Source organism: Egretta garzetta, unplaced genomic scaffold (assembly GCF_000687185.1).
Source record: "Egretta garzetta isolate BGI_Z169 unplaced genomic scaffold, ASM68718v1 scaffold454, whole genome shotgun sequence".
NCBI lineage: Eukaryota > Metazoa > Chordata > Aves > Pelecaniformes > Ardeidae > Egretta > Egretta garzetta.
In genome coordinates, this window is record NW_009259429.1 from 2,217,678 (window position 1) to 2,228,741 (window position 11,064).

The following is an 11,064-nucleotide window of genomic DNA, read 5'->3' on the forward strand; positions in this document are numbered from 1 at the left end:
CCGCAAAGCTGGTGAGGGGTCTGGAGCACAAGGCTGATGGGGAGCGACTGAGGGACCTGGGGGTGTTCAGCCCGGAGAAGAGGAGGCTGAGGGGAGACCTGATCACCCTCTACAACTGCCTGAAAGGAGGGGGTAGTGAGGTGGGGGTTGGCCTCTTCTCACTGGTAACGGGTGATAGGACGAGGGGAGATGGTCTGAAGTTGTGCCAGGGCAGGTTTAGGTTGGACATTAGGAAAAATTTCACCAAAAGGGTTATCAGGCACTGGAATGGGCTGCCCAGGGAAGTGGTCGAGTCCCCATCCCTGGAGGTATTTAAAAGCCGGGCAGACGAGGTGCTTAGGGATATGGTTTAGTGTTGGGCTGGCAGGGTTGGGTTAAGAGTTGGACTTGATGATCTTCAAGGTCTTTTCCAACCTAAACTATTCTATGATTCTATGAATGGAAAGTTTCTCAGCAGTGTTTTCCTAGTTCTTTTATTATTGTTTTCCCAATTACTTGCCTGTTCTACAACGTTTGAAAACACCGTGTGCTTTGAAACATTTTTCAGGTGTCTAGAAATAGTAACCATTGTACAGTTATATTTTTTCACTTGTTTGTATGGAAAAGGAAAAGAAACATTAGGAATTGTATTTGTGTAGTACATTACAAAGACTAGCAACAAACAGGTTTTGAAAACATCCTGGGAAGTTTCCATAATTAGAGTAATATATGCCATAAAAATGAGCAGTGACCGTAAAGAGCTACTGTGATATGCTTGGGTAATATCACAGCCATAAGAATGCTTCAGAGCTTGTAAATATATAGCCCAGTCAGTGTTGTGTTTTGTTTGTGTTTTTTTTTTAATTTGCACGTTCTGCATATTGCAAAATAATGTGGTAAAGTTTTTAAGAGAAACAGGGATTTGTTATTAAGTATATTTGTGTTTCCTTGCAAAAGGCTTTCCTAATCAACTATTTGAATGAAATAATATTCCAGACCCTTAAATACCTTCAAAACAGATCTTTTCTCCATACAGGTATGCATTATTAATGCATTTAATGGCATATTTTATAATGAGTATAAAAGCTCTGCTTGCAATTCGGATACCAAATGCAGACACTGACTTCAGCGCACTGAGTAGGAGTTACAAGAATAATTTCGCTAATGGAAAGTTTCTGTATGTGTTATTGGAGCCAGTGAATCAGACCGCAGGTATTTGGGGGTGTTTCGGGTTGTCTCCTTTACCAGGAGGATTTTTTAGAGGAGTTGCGCATTTCTTCGATGCCGTTCTGTTTATTTACAGGGTATGAGTACAAGGTCAAGTGTTCCTGGATGCACAGGAATCAGTGCGGTAGGAAACAGCTATGAAAGAGCAGCTTTGCAATGCCAGCCGTGCGTTCTCACGCTGTTATTTGACTTAAAATTCAATCCTTGCTAGCTCTCAAGGTCTTGATGATGCTGTAATTTTGGGCTGTGCCAGGAGGGGTCTGCTCTGCCTGTCCTCTCTTTGGTGGAGTCTGAACTCTCTTGGCTGATCCAAGCATTTCTTTGGTCACATGAGGATCTGCACCGTGGCGATGAGACAGGCTGGAACTGATGCATCGAAGTATAATCTTATATTGGCTGAAAGTTCTTCTGTGACAAACGGGGACATTCATCCCATTAAAAGAACCTTAGTTACTGTGTTTGACAAGTTGCTTGTCAGCTAAATCGTAGTAGTGATGTAGGGGTGCGTGCAGACCCTTGTGCTTGTGAAGTAAGTAGTTCTCAACCTGTTCCCTGATATATCTTTTACTTGTATGTCCTGGTTTCAGCTGGGATAGAGGATTCTTCATAGTAGCTGGCATAGTGCAGTGTTTTGGATTTAGTACTAGAAGAGTTACTTGAGCAAGCTAGAACTGTGTGGCAAAAAAAATAGGTGAAGTCAATCCTAGTTCCTTGAAGTCGTTGGATCTTTTAAAAATATCTTCCTGTTTTGGAAAATGTTTTCTTGTCAAAGGAGCTAAGCAAGACAATGTCTGGTTTGTGTAAGGTGTGGGGTTTTTTTTTTCCCCTTTTTTAGGTCAGCTAGGGAAATCATTCATGTGTACTCAGCACTTATTTCATTGAGATGTTTTTCATTGAGATGTTTTTCAGCTCTGTGTTTTTTCACGGAGGTGTTCCAGTGTGTTTTTCAGTTGAAGTCCGTGACGCTGTTGGCATAGGAAATGCACATCCTGCTGCTCTGAAGATGGAAGTAGAGGATAAACGATGGAAAATAGGGACATATGTTTCAGATTTTGAGTGATTTGTTCATCCCTGCTACCAGTAGTGTTATTAAAAAAGATAAAAGTGAAGACTTGATAATCAAAATAATGCTAGTCAAAATATCTGTTCTTCATTTTATCATATTAACATTGAATCAGCAAGTGCAGGAGGAGTGTGACATTACAATCCTTGTATGATTTCTGGGTTCCTCTGTCCCATGTGGCATGTACTTGACTCTTGGGAGTTGGCTTTTGACTCCCATGAAAGAGAAGGACATAAGCCTTGCATTTTCAATGTGATGCTGAAGATACTTTTGAATTCATAAAATGTTTTGGGTTGGAAGGGATCTTTAGAGGCCATCTAGTCCAAAGCCCCTGCAGTGAGCAGGGACAGCACTGACTAGATCAGGTTGCTCAGAGCCCCGTCCAACCTGGCCTTGAATGTTTCAAGGGATGGGGCCTCTGCTACCTCTCTGGGCAACCCATTAGTAAATTAGTAACTGTAGCTATGCTTGGTGATATTAGTCAGTAATTTAAAGGATCTACGTTGATAATATTGGGGGTTGCATAGCTCAGGCTTCCTTAAGGCTGGGGATAGGAATCTTCATAGCCCAGTGATCACAGCCCTGAGGGCTAGGGCCCCTCTCCTCATCCTCTTTTCTTTCTGTCAGTAGGTGTGAAGGGAAACGATAGTTCCTGGGCAATGCACGGGGAGAGCTGTTCCTGGGCAATGCACGGGGAGAGCTGTTCCTGGGCAATGCACGGGGAGAGCTTTCCCTAGGCTGCTGGGGACCAAATACTGTTGTGCAGACATTTCCCTCCAGGTCAGTGATTCACCCACTTGTGTGAGGCATTCATCGCCAGCATAGTGCTTTAATTTAAAAAACAAAACAAAACAAAAAAACCAGTACGTGGTGGTTTATAGGGACTGTGGAGGATTGGCATGGGTTGTGCTCTATAAAGCACATTGGATCTGCTCCTGCTTACTGATAGACTGAATTGGGTTGAATGTAGTTCTAATATATTGGACACTCTCGAGAGTAGGGGTGAACCTCAATATTTGTCTGGGTATTTAAAAGGCAGAATCCTGATATTTGGTTGGTTTTACTTCATTCCTTTGGAATATAAAAAGTCTTCCCTTACAAAGTTTTGTCTTATACGAAGAACAAGAAATGTTATTTAATTCATAAGCAGAAATTCCTAATCAATTATTTTTCCTTCTTTTAGATAACCTAGCATAGGAAGATTTTATGTTTTCTGGTGATCTTGGATAAGTTGTGCTAGCATGTGGTGAGCAGTGCTTCATGCAAATTAAAGAGACATTTTGAATGCTTTGTTTGCTTAGTGTTCAGATTATATGTTTTAAAATACATACTAATGGAAGTTTGCATCAGAGATTAAAACAAATTTAATGGGCCTATTTAATCTGTGAGATGGAATTTATTAGAATTGGTAGATTTTTTTAAGACCTTTAAAGGCTTGTTGGGCAATAAAACAAAGGCGTTTCCTCAAAATGAAATTGTTGTATGGCTAATATCTACCAGAAGTGGTTCTTGCAAAAGAATTTTTCAAATTTCTCAATAGCAGATACAGAGAAGGAATGTCAAAGGGAAAATGCAAAAAAAAATACTTGGGTGGAAGTTGAAATCTCTTCTACACACTTGTTACTGCCATAGAACATTTAGTTGACCGCCTGATGATCCATTCAAGCTGTAACGTGTTCAGGAGTTTACTGTCGTCTTCTGCGAGCTTTGATGTCAGATTTCTGAGTAGGAAAAGCCCTACCATAGCAAGCTGAATACTTGATCTGCACAATGCCTTGAATTTTAATGTTGTTGACTTGTTTCAAAGAGGAAAAAGGCAGTGATCTTAAGTCAGCCTCTGCGATACTGAGAGAAACAAAGAACTCTCATTTTTAAGGTGGATGTTATAACTAACAATTCCTTTTTGTTGATCTTTCTCCTAACAGATTTACACGGATTGGGCTAATCACTATCTAGCAAAATCAGGTCACAAGAGATTGATAAAGGACCTACAGCAAGATGTGACTGATGGAGTCTTGTTAGCTGAAATAATCCAGGTTGTAGGTGAGTGACTTTCTCTTTTTGTACGAGATATCCAACTCACTCAGAAATTCGCTGTCTTTATCTTCTCCATAAACACAGGGGGAGAAATCTGCATGGAATTCTGTAGATAATTTTCCTTCAGAGACTTTGCTAATTAATTTAATAAAGCTTTGTCTTAAATAGCATAGTGGAAAAATATTTGATGTTGCTGATAAGATCTGCTGACACAGAAATATCACTCCACACAGCTGAATGTTAAAAAAGCAACTATTGAGGGATTTTTTTTTTGCTAGGATGCCGTTAGTCTTCACTCTCTCTATTTCTGATACTTTTTGGGGATTGGTCTGAACATAATTCACAGCAATACTGGTCTACTGTGTTGAACCTCCTGCTTTCAGTTGGATTTGGAAAATCCATGTATGTGGCAAGGACAGGAGAAGGGGTATAATTTTTATGTGGCAGAAAAAAGAAATTTTTCAAATGAGCAAAATTATTTCTCGTTAGGACAAATCTTAAATATAGGCTCAGTTCTACAAAGCGTTTAGTTCCCTCAGTTTACACTAAATTTATAGATAATGAAGGTTCTAAACAATTTTCTCCATTGGCCGCATGTTAAAGCTTCATATTCTCCTCTTCCCTTGGGCCTGGATCCTTCATTAGTTCCTTCAGAGGCTCACCCATCTGGTGCTTGGGATGCCACAAAACACATGCATGGGCCAATGGAGATTGATGGAATTGGAAAGCCTGCTAATGGGAATTAGGACAACTATTGTTAGAAGCAAACTGACAGATTTGAGATGCAAATTAAGAAGACAGCAGTGAAGTAACAAGGCATCAGCGCATGCATATTTATATGTATTTGAGATGCTGTAAATGAGCTAGTTCCTTGATTTAAGGTACAAATCTGCAATCCCTGTTCTCGGATGAAATTGCAAGGCATCATTCCAACGACTCCACTAGAGCTGCACTGGAATACATCAAAAAAGCTTTTGTCTCTGTGTTGTAGAGCAGCAATCTCGGTAGCATTCTACAGACCTGCCATGCAGCTACAGATGTGTAAAAAAAGGCCGTGAATTGATTATGTGTTGAGAGGTATTCACTATGAACAACACTTCGTCCTGTATCTGTTCTTTTTAATAGGGAAAATTTTTTGAAACCCAGGAACAGTTGTGTGTTGATTCCTTCCCTACATACCTGTGTTAACACTGTGGTAGAAAACTGCGTGACAATGCGTATGTAAGAATACCGCCATCAAAATGTGAACCTGGTTGTACCAAATATTTAAATGTAGCTATTTGAGTATTGACTTGTGAAAACTCTTATGAAGTTCAAATTACTCCCTCTTAAAATACACAGAGATAATATTGCTTGCTGTATTTTGCTTTGATTCACATTTGTGGTTTTTTTTAGCCATTCTTAGAGCTGCCTTTTGGCTAATATTTAAGATTAGGTTTGCAAGCTTTCAGAAGTTAAAGGACAAGGCGAAGGATTTCATTTTCAGAGAATGTTTTCCATGTGAGAGAAAGTTCATATTTAAACATTCTCAGTTTAATGCTCCAAATTAACAGTGAAGTAGTCATTTGTATCTGCTATGTATGGCCTTAGGTGTGCTGCATCTCACTGTCACAAAGATGGTGACAACTTTCACACCTAGAAGCAGCTTTAACTGTAGCCTGCAAAAAAAGCACAAGCTTTTTACTAACAAACAAGACTGCACACTAAGAAAGCTTCTGTATGCAGTGCCAGAGAGGCTTTTCTTTTTTACGCTATGGTGTGCTATGGGTAAGAGCAGCCGTGAAGATCCTTCCTCCTTTTTGTCATGTGCCTGGAGTATCTGGAGGTTATCCAAAGTCATTGACATTGACTCAGCTTTAATTATTAGTGACACAATTTTTCTGGTGTTCACCATCTGAGATTTACATCACAGATGTTGGATCTTGAAATGCTACTTAATATCCAAAACTGGAAAAAGGAAAAATGTGACTTTTTAATTTTTTTTCTTTTAATGGAGACTCCATAAGAATTAATAATTATACAGAGACAGTGGCTGCAATCCTTTCTGATTACCTTTATTAAGTGAAATAGCTGTATGTTTAGGGAAAATAAAATTTTAAAATTAGTAAGAACTAGGTAGTTCTTTTACCTTGGCATCCAGACAAGGAGCAAAGCTAAACAGATATGAAACCAAGCATCACTGTATTTAGCTTTAGAGGATATAACCGTCAGACTTCAAAACAGCTAATGATAATATAGAAGTGTTACATGATGACAGTTTTTTCTGTTTGCAAGTCTATTAAAATGCATTCGTAGCATTCTGGTTTATTACATTTCAAAATTTATTAGCCTATAAAAGAATACATAAGTAATATATGCCTTAGTAATGTCATATAAACATAGTAGCTATATTTAAATTCACAAATGCAGATATACAGGGTCTGTGCATGCTCTGAAATTGGTAATATATCAAATTGTCAGTTGGTTCCCTGTGAGGACCTTCAATTTTCAAGATTTAGAATCAATGCAGAAATGAAACTTCAACCCAGGACTCTTCCTACTGATGCCTATGATATTTTGTGGAATATCTTAATTGATCGGATACAACCAAAGTCAGATCAGATACAAAAGCGATGGCTTTTATAAATAGGGATGCAGGCATTGTGCTAGTGTTAAATACTTACTTAGCTAAATAAAAGTAGTTTCAGTAAGAAGTAAAATGTGCACATCAGTGTTGTGCTGGGCAGTCAGAACACCATTATAGCAGGTGATGGGCACATTGTTTAGTGCAGATGCTTGGGGTATGCCAAGATAGCCTATCCTCCCGGTAAATCTAAGTATTCTGGGTAACTTGGCTTCTGATTGAAGTTAATTGCACTGACTTAAACAGAATAGATCTTTGCTCTAATTTTTCAAGTCATTTGCGATGACTCCATTTAATTATTCCATTTCGAATTCATACTGTGACTTATCTCAGTATAGCTTTTGTCTGCTGTCATGAAAATTGTACTGTTATATTTGCACGGGAAGGTTACAGGTTTGTATTTCAAACCCAAATCTTGGGATCAAGCCTAGTGGTACTCTCTAGTGGTAACTCCTATCGTATTTTAGGTGGGTCATTACACAAAGGTTTGTTTCGCTAATATTTGAGTGGCTTTTCAGTTAAAAGCTGCAGGTTACAATTCCTATGCAAATGTAGCAATTAAATTGAGCAATATTGATTCATACAATTCAAGGAAAAGTAATCTAATGTCCAAGGGTGTGCCTAAAGTACTGGATAATGCAGAATAGCTGCTAAGGTTGTAACAGAAGGCTTAATTCATTATTATGGAGTGCATGGACTTATTTTTTGTAAGGATGGTTTAACCATCCATATGTAGCCAGTGTTGTTCTGTATAATGCTTATTGAAACTCTTTTGATTTGTTCTGATTATAGCTTTTCAATAACGCGATGGAATGTCATTTGCTGAAGATTTTTTTCACCAGGAATGCATACCTGTACCTATATAAATGGGACACTGGCAGCTGACTGGCTGGTAGATTTAAAGAATTCTTTGCAACTTTTGATGCTAGAGTTTCCTTTTCACTTGTGTTTTCATACAGTTTTGGCTTGCAGTTTTATAATATGCCTTTTGTCAAAATTCAGAAACCCAAATATTCTTCTAGGTACCATTTTCCAAGCTTTGATTCAGATCTAGCTAATGGAAGCACAATGTCACACGTTGCTGCTTTCATTATAGAGCACAGCTGATTCCTTCTGTCTGTTTTAGTACACCCTTCCATCTGTGTATATATGCAAAAAGTTTGCAAACGCTTAAAAGCATTTGCACCAAATGCACTGTATTCACAGTGAAGAAAAAAAAAAGGTGATGGGGGGAACCTCTTTGGACTTGCAGTCAGTTTGGGAAAAATCCTCTGCGTTTCACATTTGTGGCTGTGAATTTACGTCTTGCTCAAGGCTGAGATAGAATTGAAAGCCTTTGCAACTGCCTGTGGCTTCCTGTTTATGCTCACTGTTGTGGTATTCCTATATGCAAACATACACAGTGGCTGTGAGTTGCCCATTTATCTCAGCCAGAAAGCTGTGCTTTTGCAGCTGTGAAACTGGACACATTTCCAAGATCCCTAGCATCCAGTGACTTGCACTATGAACTGTACCATCATGCTGACCGTGGGCACACCACAGTGTTATCTCATTCACTGCTATCTCTTTCTTTCCAGTCATCTCCATAAGACAGGCAACTTAACTCATACCTGCTGCAGGGACTGTTCCTTGGAGCTGGGTGGAAGGGACAAAGATAGGGTCCAGCATATGGCTGAGGAATGGGAGCATTAAAACTATTGCCTGGTGAATTAGGCAGATTCCTGCAAAGTTGCCACTTTGATGCATCTCCCCAGCCTAGGTTGAATCTCCGAGGTCTTGCCCTGCTGGGCTCAATAGAGAGGTTTGAGTTAAAGTTCAACCCAGCTGCCAGTTTGCCCCATCACCAGCTTTTCTGGTTGCTCTTTGTTCCACCTTCTTTTTCATAGCACTTGTACCAGCAGGGTATGGATGATAATTGCATGATGTGAAAGGAGTAACCGAGAGCCATAGGTGAGTTGGGAGTGGATTATTAGGTGAAAAGGTAGGGCCTAAACCTGCACAGGGGTAACCCAAAAAAACACCTGATGGACCAGAAACTCCAGTTCTTCTTACTCCTCTCATTGCCACCAACTATTTCTGGTCATCTACATCTCTACCTGTGGTAGAGAAGGCCAACAGCATGAAAAGCAGCGATGAGTAATTGGGAACTGGTGAAGAGTCATCAACTGCTGGACAAAAACCTGCAGGTTCCGAAGTGGGAGGGAAAGTTGCCTTGGATTAACATAGCTTTTGAGAGGAAGGAAAAGCAACTGTTGAAAAACAAACAAAAGTAGAGGACAAGAAAATGCAGGAATCTGATAGTAATGAAATAAAGGAGCTACCAACCAGTTGGGGTTGATTAGGAGTACAAGGCTAGCTGACGACATCTTGCAAGCTGACAGAAAGGTAAGAGGACAAAAGGAATGATTTCTAGGTGGGAACAGTGATATAACCACAGGTGTAAAAAAGAAAGGGGATAAAGAGATAACATCCCAAATAGTTGGTGTGTTGGATGTTATTTTCTCCTGACAGAAAAATTTAAGGTGGCTGAAGTCTTCATTTGCCGTTAATTTTCCCATGTTATGGAACGGCGTGTGTGTTAGTTTATAGGGTTTGTGGAGTTAACCTTTAATGTACAGCTCTAGAACCAAGCTTGTGCTCCAAGCCTGCATAAATACCCACAAAGTGTGGAAGTGTTGAGTAAATATTTTTGGTTCTACATTCGCTTAGTAAAAAGAACTCGGGAAAAAGGCAAATGCTATATTGCAGCAGAATCTTGGAAACAAGTTACTAACAGTTTAGGTAGATTCAAGTAGGTGAGTCTAGGTAGCTTGCATAGAGCTTAAAAAGAGCCAGGTAATAAGCTTTATGGTTTGCTAACTTTGGGTTTTAATACATCGTGTAACATTTTGCAAGTTCTAGAGGACTAGGGAAAAACCTACTATTTTTTAAGGAAGATGAACCAAATTACCTGGGTTATTAGAGGTATCTCTGCACACGCGTCCCAAATGAGAAAGCTCATTCAGCAGTCCATTAGTCTCATTTCAAGTAATAATTATGAACAGTGCAAATTTATAGGAATATAGCTGTGAGGTTTTTAAAGTAAAGTTGGTAAAGATATTGCATGGTACTAAACTGAGGGATAGTGAATATTACAAGATGGATGCACAGAATTTGTAAAGGGGATTTAAAGAAACGATTTTTGTTTCTGTATGACCAAATCAGAGATCGCATTCCTGAAAGTGTGTAGAGGCTGATAGACCACTCTGGGGAACAGTACAGTGGATGTAGCTGCAATCTTTTTCAGATTAGCATCAATTGTTAAATGCATCGCTGTGGCCTAAAGGTGTGCTGTGACACTTGGATGTGTAAAAAGGGGAGTACCAGGCAGGAGTGAAGTCACATTTCTTTTCTGTTTGTCATTGCTGACTGCTGTTGGAGTATTGTGCCAAAGTTGATAAGCCTAACTGAAGAAAGACATGAAATGAGATGGCGGTTCTGACTGATGTCCTGAGAAGATGGGACTGGTAGAAAGTACAGTTTATGATATAAGAATCGATGGGAGGCAAATCTGTTCCATTCATTAGGTGGGATGTGAATGCTTACCTTTATTATGGTGAGAAAACTGTGGGAAACCAAGCTTTGATTATAACTTGTTTCTCCAGTCTAGCACAGAAGTCATTTCAGGGTCCAAGACTGCAGTGTGGAACTGAGCTAACTAAGGCTCTAAGGCAAACTTTTTACCACCTCAACAACTTAATCATTTCACTTGGGACTTTAACGATGGAAACTGTATCATTTCCTGCAAGTTGCATTGCATGTAAGTCATGGGCAAGAAGCTTGGAAAGTAGCCTTGTGGCTTGTGCTTTAAAAAAAAATGATAGCGTTATTGATCATAAATTTCCCGTCTAGATTTAAAATACATATTCACTCTACAAGCAAGTCAATTGACAGGCAACCATCTCTACATACGTAGTGTTCACTTTGCCACCCAGCAGTGATTCAGTTTCCAGAGTTTAAATCTTTTTTGTAGTTCAAGGGAGTTGCCTGTCGCTGTACAAGATGCTGTCAGACCAGTTGTTTTCTGCCCCCAGCTGTCTCTGGAGGCATGACCCACTAGAAAACTCCAGTTGCTTTTTTTTTTTTTTTTTTTTTG

At 39.4% G+C, this 11,064-nt stretch overlaps 1 protein-coding gene across 1 annotated transcript in view; it reads left to right on the forward strand.

Annotated features, from left to right (window-relative positions):
• NAV2 (neuron navigator 2) overlaps positions 1–11,064 on the forward strand; it is a 238,692-nt gene that overhangs the window by 65,203 nt on the left and 162,425 nt on the right. The window contains 1 exon segment of the mRNA XM_035892631.1: positions 4,195–4,312. Coding sequence (XP_035748524.1) covers positions 4,195–4,312 — 118 coding nt within the window.